Source organism: Rattus norvegicus, chromosome 13 (assembly GCF_036323735.1).
Source record: "Rattus norvegicus strain BN/NHsdMcwi chromosome 13, GRCr8, whole genome shotgun sequence".
NCBI classification, from domain to species: Eukaryota; Metazoa; Chordata; class Mammalia; order Rodentia; family Muridae; genus Rattus; species Rattus norvegicus.
Window position 1 is genome coordinate 74,946,850 of NC_086031.1, and position 23,932 is coordinate 74,970,781.

At 41.9% G+C, this 23,932-nt stretch overlaps 1 protein-coding gene across 2 annotated transcripts; it reads left to right on the top strand.

The window, feature by feature from the left end:
• Positions 1-15,747: 15,747 nt before the first annotated feature.
• Positions 15,748-21,495, top strand: Mrps14 (mitochondrial ribosomal protein S14). 2 transcript variants are annotated; one of them, NM_001105963.3, is made up of 3 exons: positions 15,748-15,815; positions 17,569-17,727; positions 20,465-21,495. In NM_001105963.3, exons 1-3 carry the CDS (start codon positions 15,771-15,773, stop codon positions 20,645-20,647), a joined length of 387 nt encoding a protein of 128 aa, NP_001099433.1. In that variant the 5' UTR covers positions 15,748-15,770; the 3' UTR covers positions 20,648-21,495. The 2 variants fall into 2 exon arrangements, with proteins under 2 accessions (NP_001099433.1, XP_006250160.1); XM_006250098.5 differs by having other exon boundaries at positions 15,756-16,006.
• Positions 21,496-23,932: the final 2,437 nt, after the last annotated feature.

Sequence of the window (23,932 nt, forward strand, 5' to 3'; positions counted from 1 at the left end):
CACACATCTGCAGTAGAAGCAAGTTTTGGAACCAGTCTGACAATCAGGTAGAGGCAGTAGAGGGGACACTGTGGCCCTCTTCAGGAGCGCCACTGAGGTGATCTGAAACTTACAAAGGCCAGGAAATCCTGATGTTCCTGTCTCTCTAAGCTCCCTTATGCATGCTAGAGCAGAGGTTCTCAATCTGTGGGTCTCAATCCCTTTGGGGGTCAACTGACACTGTCACAGGGGTACCTAAGATCATCGGAAAACACAAATATTTACATTACAATTTAAACAGTAACAAATTTACAGTCATGAAGTACCATTGAAAATAATTTTGTGGTCGGGGTCACCACAACATGACAATCTGTATTAAAGGGCTGCAGTGTTATGAAGGTTGAGAACCATTTCGTTAGAGGATTTCCTGGTGGCGAGGACATCTGCTGGGCTCTCAGCCAGCTAGTGAATGGCACGAACCTCACCACTGCCATCATTGCATAAGGCTTGTTGGTGCTAGCTCTGGGTAGGACAGAGAGAGCACTTGATGTGAGGAACGCCAAGCCGAGAGTCTCATCTCTGACTACTGGACTCTGTGTTCTTATCAGAGGGACAGATATATATCTGATGGCTCTGTTTTGGAGCAGGGGAGAAGGCTCATAAAAGCCTCAGTCCCCCTATTAACCTCCCAAGGATACTTTTGTTCAGCTCTTTCTCTGAAAGTGACAGAACATACAGGTTGCCCCTCGATCATTGTGTGAATTTTGCCATTGTGCAAAGAGATAGAAGGGCATTTCTAAAATATCAGGCTAGCAGATGGAATGGATATAGGTGGGAACTGAGGGAGAAGTCCAAGAACAACGAGGAGAGACTTTATCATCAGTCTGGTCTGGTCTATGATCTAGATAGAACATGATAACAAGTGAGAATTTCAATCATCTATCCAAAGCTATTTCTGAGCATCCCCTCTGCTAGGAACATGAAAGCAATGTGTTTTCTTTCTTGGGAACTTTCCGGTGAGCCAAGGACACATTACAAACACATTGTCAGATTTCTATGTGACCATGGCAGTTCCTCCTTCCCTGACTTTGCATTACCTCTGTGAAAAACTCTAATTTTTATGTGCTTACCTTGCATATGCTTTTAAAATTGCCAGGTCTTGTGCACATAAATTATGAATCAGCCCTAAGGGAGTTAATTAAGAAAAGAGGAATGGGGGAGCTGTAAACGAGGAAAAGCAGCTGACAAGAGAAGTTGACGCTCTTGCCTTGAAGTCTAGGTGAGCGTGCTGTGTTTAGTTTCCCTTCCCTAACCTCAGAAGTTAAGCTGTGTGAAATTAGTCTTTTTGGGTATAATCAAGGTAAAGGTTGAAATGAGATTGTTTTGATTAGGATGGACACTTAATCCAAAGGAGAGAGTTCTAATCAGAGGGAGAAAACAAAACAGACAGTCACACAGAGAGAAAGGGGTCAGAGGATGAGGGAAAATATGGAGAGTTCCCAGAAGAAGAGGTGAAGACACAGGGGTGATCTGCCCTGGAGCCGTTGAAGGTGAATTGACTTCAGGCATCTGGTATAAGGACCGTAAGAGGAATGTACTTCTACCCTTTTAGGTTGCTATGGCTGTGACGACTTTTTATGGAACTATAAGAAAGTAATGCAATGAGGAGAAATGAAGAAAATTTCTATCGTGGGGAATTAGTCTAAGAGGAAGAAGCTGTTCACACTGAGAAGAACAGTGTGAGACACCCAGGCATGGCTGAGATTACAAACTCTAGGAGTTGGACAAAGGGTTTAGAATGAGTTACTTAGCTATGCCTCATTGGTTGAACAAGGTTATCCTAAAACCATTTCTATCTCAAGCAGTCACTTACTTGGTATATCTGAATCATGGCAGAATTATAAACCCCTTGCAAAAAACACATACATACATACATACATACATACATACATACATACATACATACATACATACAAGCATGCATACATACATAGATATGCACACATGCATGCACACACACACACAGACAGACAGATAGACAGACAGACACTGTAACTGTGAGCCAGGGAGGCCAAGCTGCCAAACACCATGGACTGGATGTCAGCTCAGCTCCATGTGCCCATGAGTCTGGCCCTATCCTACACTGCCAACTCGCATGCTGTGTTCAGTAGCCCTGTGGGCACAACCAGAGAAGGTGGAAAGAATTCCAGGGCCTGAGTCAAGAAGGTGTTGAATACATGGAAGGAAAACGAGACTCAGAAAGAGAAACCTCTTTGCATGCCTGTTCTCTGTAACCAATCAAAACAAATATGCAAGCTTCTCCTGGAAGCTCCTGGGAGGAAAAGTGAACACTTTCCTATCTCAGTTGGGGAGGCTAAGTGGAAACTGACTATCTTATCCATTACCATCAATGTAAAGGGTGCCAGTGTGCAATGCTATGACTTTATGTAGACATTAGCCATTATGAATAATACCAATTAAAAGGCTTTTCCTACATTTGTTCTACTTAGGACTTCATTTTGCCACAAGACTACCTCGAGTTCGAAAAAGCAAATTTTTCTTTTTTTTCTCCCCCAACTCCCATCCCCTCCCATGCAAATTTTCTGTCTCTTCATAAAAATAGTTCAACCCCGGGGAAAAAGCTTCAGAACCATACACTTCAGACTGGCTAAACATAGAGGTTATGGAACAGTGTTCACACAGGACATGCCCTGTACGCCACACTCTCATCTCAACCTTATCATCTGCTCTCCACCCTCTTGGTCAACAGAATCTGGTGTGAACTACACTGGTCTGAATGCAAACATTGGTTGAGAGAATGGCTTTGAGGGAGACCACCAGAGAGAAGATCTGAGAAATGAAAGCCCCAGTGTGGTCAGAGGTCTTTGGGAAAGTGATAGGACTTTCTACTGTGGTCACAGATATTACACTAGGGGCTTCGGATTTTATTTTGAGCAGCTACCTCCCCCAAACAAGTGGTGTTTGGAGAGGCTCACTCTGAGAGTAGAGGAAGGTAGGGGACAGTATTGGGCAAATAATGGGTCAAGAAAATGGGGGGAGGGTCTGTATGGGGTTACACATCTGTAATGCCAGTACTTGGGAAGGGAGGGGTAGGGGGCGGGGAGCTCACCACAGGTTTGAGGCAGGTCTAGTCTACAGAGAGAGTTCGAGGCCAGCCAGGAGCACAAAGATCCTGTCTCACAAACAAAAACAAAACAATAAAAAAAGTGGAGGCAGGACTAAAATAGAAGTTTCAAATCCAGTTCACTGTAGAACAGACAAGAGGTGAAGACTTTCTGAACTCAGGACCAAGATAGGAATAAACGATAAGAAAGACCTGTGGCACAATCAAGGGATGAGGAGGATCGTTTGGATGGAATATTCTTAATTCTCACCTAAACTCCCCCCTCCACTCCCCAAAGTGAGATCCAAAATAAACGCTTGTTTGCGGGTAACTTGTGGGGAACAAAATAAGGGATAGAAATAGCAGGGGGAAGAAAAAAATGGAGAAACCATACCAAGGTGCCATTCATATCAACTTAGCCACTGCAGGCCAGCATCTCTTTGAGGCCTTCTGAGGTACCCCATACCGTTGTTTTATGGTATTTTCCCAGTGTCAACTCACCAGACATGGGAGCTGAGCATGAGCGAGTCACAAACAGGCCTCTGGCTCACTAGATGACCAAGCCAGCGTCAGAGAAATCCAGAGACAAGAATGGAGGGGTACCTGATGTAAACACACAGTGCCTTTTAATACAAGTGAACTAAACCAGAAATTGTCTGCTTAGAACTAGTCCGTCAACAGTAGCTGGAGTAGGAGGTGAGACCAGAGAGTCACAGTAGAGGCTAGTATTGTGGGAAAGAAAAGAAGCAGTTCCTGGTGATGACATTTACCAACTCATGAGCAATTTGGAGGCGCTGATCTCTACTCAAGTCCATGTTGGGAATTCAAAGTCCCTCGTGGGATGCCAGGAGAGCCACTGTTCTGACCTCTTCTGCCCTCTACCTTATTTTATTTTGTCAAGGCATCTCCCACTGCACTGCCTTTACGTGTTTATATCTTTTATTCTTTCTGAAGCCTAGAATGTTTTTTCCTTAGAAACCTCTGGGCTCAATCCCTCATGTCCTCCAGATCTCCACTTAAATGTCAACGAAAGTCCTTCTCTTATTATATGATCTAACAGAGAAGCCCACCATAATTCTCTCTTTCCTGCTTCATTCTCCACTTGACATATATTTATTTGTAATTTGACTCCTCCCTAACCTCCAACAGAATATCGGGAGCGCACGCCTATCAAGAAAAGAAAAGAAAGCCACCGAGTTGGTTTCATGCAATATTCACACTGTTCTGGTAAGAACGAGATGCATAGGCAATCGCACATTATAAAATATGAATTGTATAATCTCAGTGATTCTGCATGCAATTAAAATGCTCATGCTTTGCATTGTGAACTGGCATTGTATAATCTAGAAATGAGTGGTTCAATTCCTGCTAATGGCTTAAAATTGAATTTAATGATTTCATTTTTCTTTATTAAATAGCAAATAAAAACCTGTGACAAGTTGGAAGTCTGGGAAAGAAAGGAAAACGCTTCGTGTTTAACTTCCTCTGAGAGCACTTCCCTTGCAGTTTTTATCGTGCACAGGCCCTACACAATATGTGGCCTCTTTTGCCGGCAAAGGAGGCAAATTAATCCCAGACACGGGTCCCATCTAATGATAGACAAGATGTTATCATTTTATTTGGAATGCAGCTGGGTTGGGGGTGGGGGACACAAACACAGGAGAGACTTGTAGAATCTGCCAGGAGACCCTGGCTGAATTCAGATGTAGTAATACTGCCATCCTGTGTCCAAAATGGCTCACAGCACTTAACTCCAGGTGGAGCCTAGCAGGCAAGAGGTGGCCTGCAGTTTGCACAGAACCTTCCTGACCACTGCCACCATGCTAGTTAACTGATGGAATTATTATTTGGTGGAGTTTAAACAAAGGCAGATACATAATGAGAACAGTGGTTTCATCTATCGTCCGTATACACCATTTTCGAGCCGGGAGGGAGGGAGGGAGGGAGGGAGGGAGGGAGGGAGGGAGGGAGGGAGGGAGGGAGGGAGGGAGGGAGGGGAAGAGTATGTGTGCACATGCGCACACCTTTCTGTTTCCCTCCACGTGTTCTCCTTCAACCCCACTTACCTCCTGTTTGAAGTTTGTTCTTCTGTTGGTCCTAGAACTCTAGTTCTTATGAATGCAGACACATCCAGCTCTTGTGTGAAAGGCCTGGTCCTAGAGAGAGTTGGCCCTGAGAAGCACTACAAGGGCAGATGGGGTGCAGGAGAGCCAAGGATGCTGGAGATTTATGGCCACAGACATGGATTAAGGACAAACCACGTAAACGCTCTTAACTGTGGGACTAAGAGGCTAGTACCAGGTTAATTCTGTTATTGCTCATTTAAAACGGGAACAATTACTCAATCCTCCCTAATCAGAGATAGTAAGGAAAACGTCCATCCTGTATTAGAGTAAGTTACAAACCATAGGGACAGCAGAGTGCTTTGATAGGGGATAAAGAGGAGTCAGAGAATGAAGACAAAAGAGGGTGGATGGCTCTACACTATAAACGTGAGGGAAGCAGACATTTCTGAAATTTAATCTCTTGATGTTTTGGTCATGGCTCTGACAGCCTTGTCCCTGGGGATAAACAAAGGATACTGACTGCCACCAGGGAAGACCCTTTCCTTCACCATTGAAAAACACACTTTAAAAACATGGGAGTGGGGAGGAGAGAGGGGGTTGCTGGAGAGACAACTCAGAACTTAGCACTTCCAGAGGACCAGGTTTGATTCCCAGCACTCACACGGTGGTTTATAACCATCTGTAATTCTGGTCCCTGGGTATCCGATGTGCTTCTCTGGCCGCCGTGGGCACCAGTCACACAAAGTGGTACATAGACATAAATGCAGTCAAAACGTTCATACACATAAAATTTAAAAATCAAATAATTAAAATATATATGTGGAAATGATAGTCATTCGATGATGAAAACTGGTTAGATTTTTTTGTAAATTAACCTCTGTATACATGTATTAAAGGAATATATGTAAATTATAAGGAATCTGGAAAAATTTAAATCGTAAGATTGCCAGTAATATACATATATATGTGTGTCTATATTTGAAATTTATTAGACTTTTTTGGGGGTGGGGGGATTTTTGAGACAGGCTTTCTCCAAGCCCTGGCTCTCCTGGACTCACTTGCTTTGTAGACCAGGCTGCCACCAACTCACAGTCTCTGCCTTTGCTTCCCCAGTGCTGGGTCAAAGGCATGAACCACATCCAGCGCTAGACATTTTTTGTTTTTCAATAGAATTTTTAAAATTTTAAAGTGTTTTACTTATTCACTTTATATCCCTCTCACTTTTCCTCTCCCACAGTACTCACTCTCTCCTCTGAGAGTGAGGTATCTCCCTGGGTGTCTCCCCACCCTGGCACTTCAAGTCTCTGCAAGGCCTGGCATTTCCTCTCTCACTGAAACCGGACAAGACAGCCCAGCTAGGAGAATATATGTCACAGACAGGCAACAGTTTTGGGGATAGCCCCCGTTCCAGATGTTCAGGGCCCACAGAAAAATCAAGCTGCACATGTGTTATAAATGTGGGGGGAGGCCCACGTCCAGCTCTTGTGTGCTCTTTGGTCAGTGGTTCAGCCTCTGAGAGCCCCAAGAGTCCAGGTTAGTTAATTCTGTTGGTCGTTTTGTGGAGTTCCTATCCTCTCAGGGGCTGCAATCCTTCCTCCAATCCTGCAGTCCCCAAACTGCATCCACTGTTTGGCTATGGGTGTCTGTATCTGTTTGGGTCAGCTGGTAGGTAGAGGCTGTCAGAGTGCAGTCATGCTAAACTCCTCTGCAAGCATAACAGAGCATTATTAACGTGTCAAGGATTGATGTTTGCCCATTTGAAGCGTCTCAAGTTGGGCAGGTTAGCTATTCCCTCACTCTCTGCTCTATCCCCAATCCCTGCGTTTCTTGTAGACAGGATAAGTTTGGGTCAGAAGTTTTGGGGTAGGATGGTGTTTCTATTGTTCCAGCAGGTTTCTTGCCTGGCCACAGGAGGTAGCTCTCCCAGGCCCCATATTCCCAATGCCATGAGTCACAGCTAAGGACACCTCCATGGCTTCTTGGGCGTCTCCCCTATTCCAGGTCTCTATCTCTTCCTGGAGATGCCCCCCATCAGTTGCAGATTTCCATTCATTCTCATGGCCATCCTGCCATTTCCCTCACCTGTCCCTCCCCACACCTGACCTCTAAGCCCCCACCCATCCCTGATCCCCTCTCACCTCCCTCTTTCTGCCTTCCATTCCAGTCCCCCTTCACCTCATTCAGGACGATACTCTCAAGTTCCAACCATTTGCCTGCAAAATTCATGACATCTTTGTTTTTCATTGCTGAATAGTATTCCACGTTTTCCTTATCCATTCTCCAGTGGAGGATGTCCCAGTTTCCAGTTTCCAGTAGGCTGTTTCCAGTTTCTGGCTATTATGAATAAAGCTGCTATGAACATAGTTGAGTATGTGTCCTTGTGGGATGGTGGAGCATTTTTTGGGCTATGCCCAGGAATGGTGTAGGTGGGTCATAAGGTAGAAGTATTCCCAGTTTTCTGAGAAACTGCCAAGTTGATTTCCAACGTAGTTGTACAAGTTTGCACTCCCACCAGCAATGGAGGAACGTTCCCCTTGCTCCACATCCTCACCAGCATAGGCTGTCACTTGAGTTTTGACCTTAGTCATCTTAGGCTTTCTTTTTTTAAGTATGCCTTTCTATGTAGCCAAGACTGAACTCACGTTCATGGTGATCCTCCTGCCTCAGCTTCTCAAGTGCTAGAAAGCAAGTGTGAACTACTATACTCAGCAAGCAACAGATTTTTAAACATTTTTATGACACTTATTCTGTGGGGGTGGAGTTTCATGCATCCCACAGTGTCCTGTCAGGACAATTTGTAGAAACAAATTGCCCTCTCCTTCCACCATGTCAGGTCAGCAGGCTTGATGGCAAGTGCTTTTACCTGCTGAACTATCCTGCCAGCTCACAGTGCTCCGGTTTCATTTTTATTTTATTTCATTTTATGTGTGCAGGTATTGGCCTTCATATATGTCTGTACATCACGTGCCTGTCCAATGCCCATAAAGTCCAGAAGAGAGCCACCATGCAGGTTCTGGAATCAAACCAGATTCCCTGGCAGCACAGAGGGTTAAGAACTGAGCCATCTCACCTCTCTAGCCCCTTCCCATTGCTTTTTTTGTTTTGTTTTGTTTTTCTGGGTTTCACAGTTAGAATTATGTTATGCTCTAATCCATTTAACTCATTCTCCATTGTGGGCTTATTAGTTTTCTCTCCTGATAAATAATCTCGTGGTAAGTGTAATTATGTATAACTTTCCATGGTTTCAGGTTTTTCTCAGAATCCATTCCTCAAAGTAGCATAGCTGGGTCAACAGGTATAAATCTTGGGAATGCTAACTGTTCTGTGGAAGCGAGAGCATTTGGTATCCCACAACAGAGTATAAAGTGACTCATTTCCCTACACTCATGGCCACATTGAATTAAAAGGAAAGATCTGATTTGCCACGTTGTCTCAGAATCATTAATTTAGCTTGCATTCCCTTGGTGAGGCTGAATACTTCCAATGTTATTGGACATCCTGAGAACTATCTACTGTAATTTAACTGTTTAAAAACTGTATCCCTCTGTATTTTCTTTTAAAAAGATTTATTTTTACTATCGGTTTCAAATTATGTACATGTATGTACATGGGTCCTGGGGATCAAACTTAGGTCCTCTGTAAGACAGCACAATGCTCTTCAGTACTGAACCATGGTTTCAGCCATGCCTACCTCACTTCTAACCACTTTACCTGAAGTGTACTTTGATATCTGTTAAGAAATGAAAACAATACTTCAAGTTTCCAGGTACTATTTGTTCATTGATCTTATACTTTCTTTAATACATGATTAAAATTCTTCCATAGTTATTGAAACTCACTTTCCATCTATTGATTTTATTATGAACATCACAGGTACTCCATTTTATGGCTGTATAATATGTATTTGTCGATGCCTGGTAAGGAAAAATTATTCATTATTTTTCTTCTCCCTGTCTGTCTGTCTTCTCTGTCTGTCTGTCTTCTCTGTCTCTCTGTCTCTCTCTGTCTCTCTGTCTCTCTGTCTCTCTCTCTCTGTCTCTCTCTCTCTCTCTCTCTCTCTCTCTCTGTGTGTGTGTGTGTGTGTGTGTGTGTGTGTGTGTGTGTGTGTGTGTGTGTTAGAATTATTTTGTGGGAAAATTTGTGGAAAAAATTCCCCCTGTCGAGGGAATTTTAATCCAGCAACATGGGTGCTCTGGGAAGAGGTCACATCCAGTGACCTTCTAGGTCTATATGATCTGGCCTAAATGCAGACATGCTCTAGATTGCTGTATAATTTGGCTGCAATTTGTCAGTACACATCTTTAATCCATAACAGTCAAGGGCAGTTCAGTGAGTTTAGTTCAGTTCAAGGCAATTCAGTAGAGTTTAGTAAGTGCAGTAGAGTTGAGAGTTCATTCATGAGTTTATACAAAGGCAGTTGAAGCCAGAGAATAAGGATTCAAATGATTAGAGCAAATTTTCAGAATTAGTTTGAGGCCATGCAGAGCAATTCAGTGAGAAGACAAGGGAACCTGGTTTGAATCAGTCAGCTTGAAGAGGAATTTGAGTCAAAACAGTTGAGTTGAACCAGCCAGCCATAGTTCAGGAAGAACTAGAAAGGTTGAGCTTATTCAGCAGTGAGCCTCGGAGACAACAATTACATCTGGTGAATGAAAGTTACATTTACAAATGTCATTTGTTTGTTAATTGACTAAAATGGTGGAAGTTACATGTACTAGCCAATTAATAACACTGTATAGGCAAAGTGTTCCATTACAACAGCCAGGCCAACTACATCATGACCAACTACAACTTGGGGAGGAAAGGGTTACTTTGAACCATTACATCTCCAGAGGACAACATAAAGACAAGAACATAGGCTGCAGCCCAGAATGAGTTCTGTGGGCTTAGTGACCTGAACTTTCTGCATCTCAGCCTCCCTAAGGCTGCAACCCTCTGATTCAGTTCCTTATGCTATGGTGACCCCCAACCATGAAATTATTTTTGTTGCTACTTCATCGCTGTAATATTTCTATTCGGTGGTGTCTTGGTGCTAAAGACCACTGGAAACATGTGTTTTCAAATGGTCACAACCCACAGGTTGAGAACCACTGCTCTACACTGTCATCCTTACAATTTTATTCAACCAGGAGCCAATACAACAAGTTCACCCAAAAAGTAGTTATTATAGAAAGACTATGGGTAATATACATATAATTGTCAATGGTGGAGATTCCCCACACTCATCTGAAGGGATAATGTACAACCTCATCAGAAGGCCTTTAAATCTCCTACACACACATACGTAGTTCCCATATTGATATGCAATATTAATAACCATTAATATTGACTGACTAAATAAATGATTAATAATGGTTCTCTTGGTTATAATATACCAAGATAGTAAGGAGAACAAATTTTTCTGCAGTCTCCCAAATGGCCAAGAAAAATTTCTCATCATAAGAACTCAAATGATCCTTCTCTAGACCACCTTACATTTCTCAAAAACTAAGCAGAAAAGTAAGTACACTTGGGAGGGGATAGGTAGTCTTAAGCTGTTTACAAAGCAGTCTTCATTAAAGAAGCCTCTAGAGTCTAGTTACATTACCTCAGAGATTGCCATCTCTCAAGCAACATTGCTTTAATACCATCTCAAAATGATCAACATCCTATATGAAACTAATACAATTTAAGGTATGTGTATATAAAGGTTTATAGCAGAATTAATCACAGTTGCCAAATGGTAAAAGCTAGTTAAGTTTCTAATAGGGAACAAAGTGTGGCATAACCATATATCTGAATGGCATCCAGCCCTCACGAATCAGTGAAGTGCTGAGATGCACTGCAGTCTAAATGAAACTTGAAGGCATCACAAAAGAAGCCAGATGCACTCAGGAGACTAAAACAGGAGGGTGGCACATTGGTGGTCACCTTAGGCTACACAGCAAAACCTGTCCCAAAACAAAGACAGTCACAAAAGGACAAATATTTGCTGACTCCATTTATATCAGGTTCTTAAAGTACTTGTCTTAGTCAGAGTTCCTATTCCTGCACAAACATCATGACCAACTACAACTAGAGGAGGAAAGGGTTTATTCAGCTTACACTTCCACATTGCTGTTCATCACCAGAGGAAGTCAGGACTGGAACTCAAGCAGGTCAGGAAGCAGGAGCTGATGCAGAGGCCATGGAGGGATGTTACTTACTGGTTTGCTTCCCCTGGCTTTCTTAGTTTCCTTTCTTATAGAACCCAGGACCTACCAGCCCAGGGATGGCACCACACACAATGGGCCCTCCCACCCTTGATCACTAATTGAGAAAGTGCCTTATGGCTGGATCTCATGGAGGCATTTCCTCAAGAGAGAATACTTTCTCTGTGATAACTCCAGCTTGTGTCAAGTTGACACACAAAACCAGCCAGTACAGTACTCAAAATTATAAAGAAAACGGTAGTTGGCAGAGGCTGGGGAAAGGGGAAAGTGGGAGGTTACTGTTTGCTACAACTTCCTTTATGGAAAATGGAGGATGAAATTTAACAAGTCTGAAGCCAGTCTAGGCTACACAAGACTGTCTCAAAAAAAAAAAAACAAAAACAAACACAAATTCCAGATTTATCCCCAGTGTTCTGGAAGCTCAGAAGTATAACATAAAGGGGCCTGATTCTCACAAAGGCCTTCTTTTTTTTTCTTCTTTATGTGTATGGGCATTTTGCCTGCATGTATGTCTGCTCATGATGTGCTGGCAGTGCCCATAGAGACCAGAAGAGAGGGTAAGTAAATGGTGGGGGAGTGAATGATAGGAATAATTGCAAAATAATGTGAGGGTAGCTAGTGCCTCTGGCATGTGTCCATAAAATGGCTACGATGGACAACTGTGTTAGGTGTGGAAGGTTAGCCACAAAGAGGCTGGCCCTTAAGAGGTGATTATATCAAGTTCGAGTGAATTGATGTCACAGGATGGAGTAGGCTTGTTGTTGTCGTGAAAGTGGGTTTGCTTTGGGGTGAGTGTGGCTCTTCTGTCTTTCACTCATATCTTAACGAAACGGCAGTGCAGCAAGAAGTTCTTCAGGCAGGGCTGAAGAGATGCCCCAGTGGTTAAGATGCCTGCTTTTCCAAAGAAGCTGAGCTCAATTCCTAGCCCCACATGATAGCTTGTGAGGGTCTGTACTTCCAGTTCCAGAGGACCTGACATCCCCTTCGTGCTTCTCTGGACTGCACTTGAATTTTTGACATAGAGCCTCATGTAGTCCAGGCTGGACTCAGACTTTGGGTGACTTTGAGCTTTTGATCCTAACTTCATCTCCTGAGTCTGGGATGACAGGCGTGAGCCACTATGCCCAGTATATGCAGTGTTGGGGATCTCTCTGGGGATTGTGCATCCTAGGCATGCTCTCTACCAGCTGAGCTACATCCGTAGGCCATATCTTGTTCTTTATGAGTTACCCAATCTTATATATCCTATTAGAAGTACAAAATGGAGTAAGACATTGTGTATATTTTACTCTACTTTTTATAGTTACTCTGGTGTTTAAAGGAGCTCTCTGGAGTTTTGGGTGAAGCAGTGGAGTTTCCTGGGGAGTAGAAGGGCATGAAGTTCTGTGTCTTCTATATTGTTTTATACATGTCTTTCATCTTTTTGTCCATCTATATTCTTTATAATAAAGTAATAAAGAGTCACAAAAGCTTGTAAGTCATGAATGTTTACCCTACCAGACCTGAGGGCACCAGATCCTGGGACGCTTTTCCATTTGCCACCAATTAGCCATTGTCTTCTGTTGTTGCTTATGTTTTGGTTATTTTGTGACAGAGTTTCATTGTAGCCCATAATGGCTTTGAACTTGCTGTGTACCCAAAGCTATCCCCCCAAATGCTGGGATTACAGGCATGCACTAACATTACCTTAATGTGCCATTTTCAACAGAGCAAACAATCAGGTTCACTAGGGCTTTAAGTCTTTCTGGCCTTGGTTCTACATCCAACTCTAGACAGATATAGTTTTCCTTTCTGTTCTTGTGACACACATGGAGATGGGTTCTTATTGGTCATGTGCCTTGTCACGATGTAACGCAGGATGAAAACGCAGCCTACCAGGGGAAAACTAGTTTCAGCCGATAAAGTGGGTATGATAGCAGCCGGAAGACAGAGGCGGAGCTCAGCAAGTTCTCTTCACAAGGCTGCAGCACACACGGGTGTCCAGGAAGGCATTTACTCGGTGTAAGGCTTCAGCAGGGCCATCAAGTGCAGCTCTAGACCAAGTTTCTAGGTGGGGTAGGGGATATTGATAGGCACCTGTCTCTAAATAACCTTTAATGCAGAAGCGGAGAAACGTGGGGGCCAGTTTTATCTTGAAGGGTGCTAGCATGTTTATCTTCTTGTGCATGGAAGCTCACTATGAGAAGACTCCAAATAAAGTCTCTCAATACATTCAAGAACAGAGGGGGAAAGTGCATTCTCTCCAAGGCCTTCCCCTGACAGACTTCAAGTCATATTTTATCTCAGGTACTTCCCCCAAATTACTAAAGGGCTTTTCTCCAGATGAAGGATGTATTGTCTGTGGTTTTGCTGATGAATCTCCCAGTTTTTCAATGAATTGCCAGTTTTATCACTAAAAACAAACAAACAAAAACAAGCAAAACTTAAGATTTAGTTCTGCTATTTGATTTCTCAAATGGAAAGCTCACTGACAAATATAACATATACTTTTGTTTTATTGTTAAACATGTTGCTAATTAGAGCAGTATTTAGTGCAGTTTCCAGCTATTTGGAGATGTCTGTTAGTGTGGGGGGTTACCTCGAGTTGCTAGAAAGATGTGGTGGGTGTTGCTTGCTCACTGTACAAGTAAACGGACACAGTAAGTGGGCTCTTGGCCATCAAAGACAAGCATGCCCCTACTCGGCTTGATACAAAACTACAGTATTGCTATAAACAGAACCTAAGAGAAAAATATGGCAGGAATAACCTTGTATGTTGCCAACTTTTAACCACACAAACTATGATGCATGGACTCTATGTACACCATGTTAAGTACACAGCATCTTAGGATTGGTTTGTAAAGTTCTGACTTTCCATGTTAAACTTGAAAGTTCCAGTTAATTGTCTAACTCTTTTATCTGTTTATTCGTAGTTTTGGTTTTCTTATGCCCTTCATTCTTAGGGGTTTGACAGCATTATCTTTGTGAGAAAGTTAGGAAGTATATCATGAAAAAATGAAGCAAGCTTAACTTTTGCTGGGCATAATGGCACACACCTTTAATCCCAGCAGCAATCGAGAGGCAAAAGCAAAGAGATCTCTGTGAGTTCCAGGCCAGCCTGCTCTAGAAATCCAGTTCCAGGACAGCCAGTACTGTTACACAGAGAAGCCCTGCCTCGGAGGGTGGAAAATATAAACCTTTAACTTTCAGAAATACTGTAAATGGGCACATTGAATTCAATCTTTCTGATGTTTCTGAGCCTTTTAGGAATTCAACTCTGTGCAATAGTTTAATTGTATAAAACTCATTTCTTACCCTATAGCCTATAAACAAATCTGACTTTACCTCCAAAAGTTTGACTTTGTTGAAATAGTAACATATTAGTGGAACTCTTCCTTGTTTTTTAATTGAAAAGAAATATTTTTTTCATAAGATAATTTCCCCTCCCTCATCTCCTCCTAGATCCGCCCACCTCCCAACCCATCTAACCCTAGATGAAAACAAACAGGCATCTTAAAATAACAGAAACCATGATAAAAGAGTTTACTATGTACTCATATCCTGAGATGACTGTCGACGGTGCCCAATTGTGTTTGTGTGGGGGAGGGAGTGGGAGTGAGTTTTAACAAGGGTTTGAGGCTGGTGCCTACCTGATGCTGCTAGTCTAGGACTTTTTAGATCTTAATACAATGGCAGGGGCTCCTGGTTGTCTTTTCCTGCCATATGGTTTCAATCAGACCTTCCCTAGCCTATTTGAAATGTCCAATAAATAGGAACTCTTAAAGAAAAGACTCTCCTTCTTCCTGGGACGTTCCTGTGTAAATAGCCCAATAGGCTGTTCCTCACTATATCCATCAACGCATCTATGATACAGGCTAGGAAGGTGACAGGGAAGTGCCCTGTACTAGACTGAAAACAGCAGGTTTTAAATGGCACATGTATACACCACTACCACCATCCAACACACACTCGGTGACAAAAAAAAAATATGATATATTATGATATTAATATAATGTATATTAAAACCCTAGACACGCAAGCAGAAACTCTTATCAGGGCCACTACCACCATCATCTCCATCATCATTACAGCAGAAATGTGACCCGTGTCAGTTCTGCTGGATGAGTACCAAACCCAGGCAAGCTTCCCCCGGGTGGTGCCAAAGCGCAGAATACGGGTGCAGGTTGGGCGGGGCTGGGCCAGAAGAACGCGCAGCCGCACTGTTCCACCTCTGCCAAAGTGGGCGGTCGGGATGGATGGTTTGCTCAAGTTCTGTAAAATACCGCGATAGCGCAAATCCCGTACCTAACCTCTCCTTCTTTATAGGCTAAATCCTGACCCGGGCCCGCCCTTTGAAGCACAAGCCCCGCCTCCACGCAACCTGTTTCCCACGTTGTAACGCGGCGGTGGTTGGCTGGCTAGGCAGACAACATGGCGGCGTCCTTGCTGGGCTCGCTGCTGCGGACCTTCCGGCAGGTTAGGCCTCTGCCTTTCTCGCCACCCCAACCTCTTCCCTGAATTCTGTATCCTATGTGTCCCTCGTAACCCTGACACCTGTAATGCGCACGGAGGACCAATCCCAAGGCTCCTTTCTGCTTTCCCGCTCCGGCTAAGTTAGGAGACCCCTAATGGCAATCGAAGGTTTGGTATTCAAGTGTGGATCCGAGGTTTGAAAGCTGCGAGATTGACTCCGGTTTATTGGGAACTAACTGCGTGTAAATTGTGAAGAAAAGGGAGTCAGATGATTGAGGCATCCGAGGCTCCGATTGTACAAAGAGACTGAAAGGGACTAGCAGTCAGCTAGTGGTGGCTTGGAAGCAGGTGGTGACAGAATTTCGAGTAGGGAGCAGGCTATTCGCTAAAACTGAAGGATTAACTAAAGGGAGGGCTGAGAACTGACTGTAGAGTTAAGGAGTGGGAGTGTTATGATGCGGACAGAAACTGGGAAGAGTAGCAAAGGAAGTTGGAAAAGTCTTGAATTGTTTTGCAGAGGAGGGGTGTCAACCAGAGGGAGACCTGGGTTGTTTTTTCCTTACTCTGACAGAAGCATCATCGTATCTGCATATTAGCAGGAAAGATCCACCAGAGTGGGGAACACTGATGATAGAGAACAGGGAAGATTCGCCGGAAATCTGCCTTTTTTTTTTTTTTTTTTGCAGGAGTTGATAGAGTCTCATGTATGAAGTTTGATTTTAGGAATGTGGTTAGGTCACAGCAGTTTTGTCCAGTAGAAATGTAATGTAAACCACAAGAGTGATTTATATTTTTTCTAGTATTTACATTTAAGTTAAAAAGTAGGTGCGGTTAATTTTGATAGATATTTTTAGTCAGGTATATTTGTATCCTAAGAAGTCAAAATTAGAATGACTTATATGACATTTACAGTCTTCGGTTGGAAGCAGGTTTCAAAGTCTTATGTATCTGATGCTTAAAATATATCGAAGTTAAGATGCTAACTTTTGTAGTTGTACCAAAAACAAAGTTGTTTGATATTTGAAATTTTAAGCAAGTTAATATCAAGAATTCTGTTCCCACTTGTACTACTTACATTTCCAGTGCCTACTAGCAATACCCATGGTTTGTGGCCACTGTAATGGACAGAGGTGTCATATAACCAATGGGAGGGTGTGTAGAGAGTAGTACAAATACTGCTGAGGGGGCGGTACGGTAGTGGGAATTGGGAAATTCTCTTCAGATTGCTTCTAAATTTGTAACTAAAGGGACATTGAAGTCATCAAAACCTGAGTGTGTGGCAGCAGGTGACAATAACTTAAGGAACACTCCTGCAAATTGTCCTGCTTTCCACAAGCATTGTAGTATGCACATGCACACACACAAAAATAAATGTAATAAGTTAGTTTTTTAAATATTATTAAGTCTTCCCCTGGTGAGATGGCTTGCCACTCACAGTGGGTAAAATGCTTGCCACTAAGCCTGTCCAGTTCAATCCTAAGTACTCATGTGGTGGAAGAGTGACTCAGAAATGTCCTCCTCCACCCTCCACAGACATACCTTACAAATGTACACACAGGCAGAACTGATTCACTAAAGTTGCCCTCTGACCTCCACACATGCCCATCCACACACAAGCACACATACATGTGTGCTCATACATACCAAAGATAATTTAAAATTTTTTCACTGCTGAAAATCATAACTAGTTACTGAGAGAAGTTTATATGATTAGAAAAACACTCCCAGCACCCATGATCTTGTCTTTCTTTTCTAGGCAGTTCCTCTGTCATCGTCAGGTCAAGCTCGAGGTTACTATGTAGACTGGAGAATGTTGCGTGATGTGAAGAGACGAAAAATGGCTTATGAATATGCAGATGAGCGGCTTCGGATCAATTCGCTCAGAAAGAATACCATTTTGCCAAAAGACCTTCAGGTCAGCCGGCTGAGTCCCTTCACAGAGTCATTAACTGTCCTCATATGTTTTCATGCTGTTTTATTGCAGCTTCTTAAATGTAATTTCTAGAGAATAAGATCAAATATTCAAGTCAACAGAGATAGCCTTAAAACTGACTTTGTAAGTTTAGGATAAAAGACAACTATTCGGTCTTTCCTGGTTCTTAAGCGGCTTTATTGTACACACCTAGGAAGTACTGGTAAGTGGTGACCACTAGAAACTGTCAAGGATTCTGACCTAAGATCTCCCAACGTCATCCTACTCCTGGAACCCTCATGGAGGTATTGCTGATACACAGGCTGTGTGCCAAACACGTGACCTGGGAGCCATAGTGAGGATCTGCCTTCCTGAATCCCTTTGCCCCCTCCATGGTTAGGTTATCTTTCATTTAGCCCTCCTTTCTTGCCATGTACTTCCAGTTGAATAAAAGGGTCACAAGCCTGTTTGGCTTCCTGAGATATAAGGTTTCACATTTAAGTGGTGACAATACCTATACAGAAGGGACTTGAAGGAAATTTAAATTAAACTCAAGGATACTTACTTTACTAAAAGTCCATATAAAAAATTTGTACAAGTTGGCAGAATGATTCTTTTGTTTTGTTTTGTTTTGTTCTTCAAGACAGGGTTTCTGTGAAGCTCTAGCTGTCCTAGAACTCAATCTGCATACCTCAGAATCAAAGATCCCCCTGCCTCTGCTTCCTCAGTGCTAGGATTAAAGGTGTACAGCACCACTGTCTGACAGCTGTATCTTCTTTTAAATTTCATCAGGTTTTAACTAAATGAGCAGAAACTGGAGTTCCCAGGACCTCTCTCTTGTGGCTTTTACCACAATGAGGCATACACTGAATAGGAGAAGTCAGCCTTGGGCACTCAGCTCAAGACAATGTTGATCAAGGAAGCAGAGAGTAAAATGGAGTCCATAGGGGTCAAGCTCAGTTGGTCAAACAGGCACACACTTGGGGCTGTAAGGTGAAGAAACGCTATGCGAAAATCTAGAGTAGTGGTCACGGACAGTGGTACATTCTCCACTTGAAATTTGCTAAGAGTAGAAAGATAATGTGTGCCAGTATGTAATTAAATATATACAAATTTTAATTATCAGTTAAGCCAGAGGGTTAAATGAGTGAGTTAGGAAGACCATCTCCCCATGCACACAGAAGAACTGCCTCTAGCATTAGTACCAGCAATAGCAGTTAATGACCGACCTATCTAAACCATCAGGGCTATCTGATGCTTACAGGTTAAATTTATGTCCAGTTCCAGAAGGCTTTCTCAATGTGCTCTTTTGTGAACTAAGTGCTTTCTGCTCTGCTTTCTTTTTCCTGTTCCAATGTCAGTTTTTGAGGACAAGGAAGGGTATACATAGATAAGTCTGCACATTCCTTCTGTAGTATTTAGTAGTTGTTCATTGACCTCATTGTGTTTTACACAATTCCCTGCATTATTTCTAATATCAACAAATGCATAAGCTTTTAGACATCAGTAGATTTGCATACGCAATCATTATTAATCTAGTGGGTTTTCTAGGTATTGCAATTTTTGTCCTTTTAAGTATTAGTGTACTTTTTTTGTGTATGATTCCCACATTCTATCAAGAGTCTGATAGTTTTTACTGACAACCTGAGCCTAATTTGCCATACTTTCTCCCCTCGACCACTTACCAGTTTCATAGACATTACTTGTACAAGATTCATGGACATTGCAAATATTTCTCTTTCATGTAAACCTTGTCTGTAGTAGTCAGGATCTTTCACCATAAGGCTTTGAGGATCTTGAAGATCAAACTTTTTACTAGTATCAACCCATGGTCTTTCTTAAGTATCATCAGCTCAGATGTTTAATGCTTTTGTACTTCAAAAATTATGTGTGTCTGTATGGGGCAATGAATGCATTCACATATCTTTTTTCCTAAATGACCTAAACATGGACAAAACAGAACCTACTTGGTGATAGGCAAAAATGAGCCAAATTCAAGCAATCTTAAAGCCTGTGACAGAAAGGGGACAGGGAAGAGAATGATAGAAAGAAACAAGAAGAGAGAGAGCAAGAACTAAAATGTGTGGATTATATAGTGAAGAGCCTCGGTGGAGAGGAAGCCCGGGTCCTGGGCTGGAAAGTTCAGGTAAGGATTGAAGGATGCTGGTAGAGCCCGGAGGACAGATTGCTCTAGTACATTAGTCACCTCAGCTGCTTGTCCAAGGTCTGAACCCTACACTCAGCTCTCCACCGGAATGTACAGAATATGTAAAGGAATCCCAGCATACTCCATGAAACTAGCATCAGGGGACTGAGGTATTAGTGACATTTAGAACAGGGTGGGTGGTCTGACAAGCATATTCTAGAATAAAAAACCAAACAAATTAACTTAGACAAGAAGTATTATATGGGCATGACATACAGTTTGCAACAGGAAAACTGTGCACTTATGGTATTAGTGAATATTAGCTGTTAGCCAGTACCCTTAGAAGGGAGGCATCAGCCTTGGGTGCTGGTCTTATTTTATAATTCAGTGATGGTTACACAGTATATGATGTTTATAAAAATACACTTGGAACTGTTATTACTTGTGGATTATGGTTATTTTAATCTTTAAAACCATGTAGAAAAAAACATCAAACATTTCCTACCATATCCATGGTTCTCTGGCTAGAATTCTAGCCCATTCTTCCTTTCCTTTAGGGACTGAGTTATGACCTATGTTATAATTTTCCCCTAGGAAATGGCTGGTGATGAAATTGCTGCCCTTCCACGGGATAGCTGTCCTGTTAGAATCAGAAATCGGTGTGTCATGACATCTCGCCCCCGCGGTGTTAAGCGTCGCTGGAGACTTAGTCGCATTGTTTTCCGACACTTAGCTGACCATGGGCTACTTTCTGGAGTCCAGCGAGCAATATGGTGACAGTTTCCAAACCTGCCCAGCTGCCAGGGAAGCCAGTCCTGGCAAAAGACTTAAGACTAAACCCTAGGGTTCATAGGGGTCTAGTATGTTTAGTCTACTTGACTCTGAGTGAAACTACCCTTTTGATTTAAATAAATAAAAGTGGTTATTTGTCATTGAATTGTCTTTTAACTTTAAAGCATATATTACTCCCATACATGGTGTAAGAGTGGAATTAAAAATATTTTCTGTGAAAGTATGGTGTTTTCCTTCAAGTTTGATGTTTAGTAGCAAAATATATTTTTTAGAGTGATTTCACAAAATCCTTCTAGAAGGCAGATCTAATTGACAGGCTATGCTATATTCCTGAGCTAGCTTAGTGTCCCTGGTCTGCAGTTACTCACCTTTTGGATAACAATAGATGGAGAGTTAAACAGAATATTCTAAATATTTAGGGTCAACTTTATGTGACAGTGAATTAAAGAACTGCTAAATAGTTGTTTCATCCTTTAAAATTTCCCATTAATGCGTTATCAGTGTTTTATATGCATGTAAACCTGTGCTCCGTGTGGTCTGGGCCTGGTACTGAAGGCAAGAGGAAGGCACTGGATCCCAAGTTAGTTGTGAGGAACCAACATTTAAAGCTTACCTGTTGCCTAGTGGCTTAGACATTTCAATGATTGTTGTGTGGCACGGATCTGTTTTTGTTAAGAATTGTAATGATTTTATAATTCTATCTTTGCTGCATCTCTTGGGTTTTTGTTGTCATTTTGTTTTTTAAGAACTTTCCCTATCAACAATTACTAAAATATATTTGGCGTAAATGTGTAATAAATGTTCAGAGTAAATGAGTTGCTATACTACCAAAAGTGGAAGCCAATCATTCTTTATTTCTGTGAACTTTGAAATTTTGTGTATTTGGTGCTTTAGTTCACTGCCCATTCTTACCCGTGTTGTCCTACGTCCAGTGGAAGTCCCTGGACGTCTGTCCTGTAAGGTTATTTACTCATTGTGTTCTTGTGTATTTTCTGATTCAGACACCTGTCTTTAGGGTTCCTTTGGAGGAAATGTTTAGACCACAAGATACACAAAGGTTAACTCATAGCCAGTAAGTTGTCACTGCCTTGCTAGTTATTTTTGTTTTGTTTCAATATTTATTTTTCATGATTTGTATGTGCATGTATGGGGTAGGGGTGAGTGCTCGGGGAGACCAAAGGTGTCAGATATCACTAGGCTGGACTCAGTCTTGTGAGCCACCTGGGGTGGGTGTTGGGAATGGAGCTAGGGTTCTCTGTGAGAGTGGTATACACACTGCCATCTCTTCAGCCGAGAGTTGTGTTTTTTATTATAAGTAAAACACAACGGTACCTTTATATTAATTCTATACTTTTGTATCTTTCAAAAAAATCTTAAATCTTAGGGGCTGGAGGGATGGCTCAGCAGAGATTACTGTTCTGACCAGAGTTCAGTTCCTAGCACCCATGACAGACAGCTCATAATCAACCTAATTCAATCCTCTAGGAAATCCAAAAACCTCTGGCAGCCTCCAGCAACCACAATGGCATGTAAATACCCACACATGTACACATAACTCAAGATAAAAAAATTACCTTTAAAAAAAGCAATTCAGTTGTATTAACTTGTCAATATACTAATTGTGGCACAAATTATTTAAAATTCATCTAATAGACAAGTAATATTCTAAAGATACTTGAAAATAACTTGTACTAAATATGCAAACAAAGCAGTTATTGCTTAGTAGTCTTTCCAAAATGCACATTTAAATTTAATGCCCAGTCCATGGTATTAAAGGGTGAGGCCACTCCTCACATTCATGAATGAGATCAATATTCTGGGAGCTCCTGGAAGTCCCATCTTTTGTATCCTCTGCCAAAGCCCTTATTAGCCACCAAAGAGACTGGCCCTTTAATCTGATCTTATTAGACTCCAGAGTGATGAGAAATGTTTCTACTATTTCTGTAAATTACACAGCAGAAATGGACCAAGTGAGTTAGGCTTTTTATTTTCAATTTCAGTGCTTTTTCAATTATGTTAAAATTTCAGGGTTCTAGTCTATTTCTGCCATGGTGTGCTGTAGGATGATGTCATTATGCAGCAACAGAGTGCAGGATTAGGTGAAGCCCACCACTGGATGAGAAGGAAGGGTAGGTGGGGAAAAGTCTAGAAAGGAGAGAAGAGAAATGAGGAAAAGAAGATGGAGACAGGAGGAGAATGATTCTGGTCCAAGTGGTCTAGATCAATTTTATCTTGTCTAGGTGGGCAGTTTCTATCTTTATTAATTGGCAGTGAATTTATTCTGTCGATGTATTACAGATTGAGAATTTTACATATAAATCTAATTGTTAAACTACAAGTTTCTAGAGCTTTGATTTTATCAGGCTACAGCGGATGTGAGCAAAGTTCCCAGCAGGCAGAGAGACAACCTATCTGTCTCAGTTCTGGAAGCTGTGCTATAGAATTCCTGGGGCGAGTTGCAACGTTAGCATGGCCCACAGAACTTGATGTGTGTGTCAGGTGTGGTAACAACCCACCCAGGGGACATTGTGTGAAGGCAGATAACAGAGATACAGAGAAACAGCTGGAGTAATTGGCTCCCAAGGATCTACAAAGAGAACTCACAGGAACCGGTTCTGCCGCTTTTTTATTTTTACTGCAACAATGTACCATAATCTAGTCCTGTTAATATTTGTTTAACAGGTAAGTACATTTTAGTTGTATTTCCCGCCCTTTAGTTTTAGTGACCCAATGGCTTTAATTAGGGTTAGTTACCACAGCACTGGGGAAATTACCAGTGGCTATGCCACTGAAAAAAACGTCATCTCCCACAACTCCTACTTTTTCTGTGAACAGTTTAGTTATTGGAAACCTCTCATTATGTCACCAGTTTTTGGTTATGTGTAGTTTTTTGCCATGTACATTTTAAATCAAGACTTCTTCCCCATTCCTAGGTCATAATGGAATTGCATCTCTTTTAATACTTACTGGACTTTATTTTGTACATTGAGATCCTTGATGCTGTAAATGTGGCGCATAAGGCTGTTTTTGTAATACTGATATCATTAATGATTCATTTCCCCTACAAATATCACATTTACTATATTCTAAATCTCCTAACATACAATCAAATGTGTCTCACCAGTCGGTTTATTTCATGGTTCAATATAGTTTCTAGAAGCACTATACTTCCAACCACCCTTTCTGTACATTAAATTTTTAAAGTTCTGACTTTCACCTAATTCTTAATGGTAGTTGTGATCTTACTGGCTTTTCTCCCCTAGGCAGCTA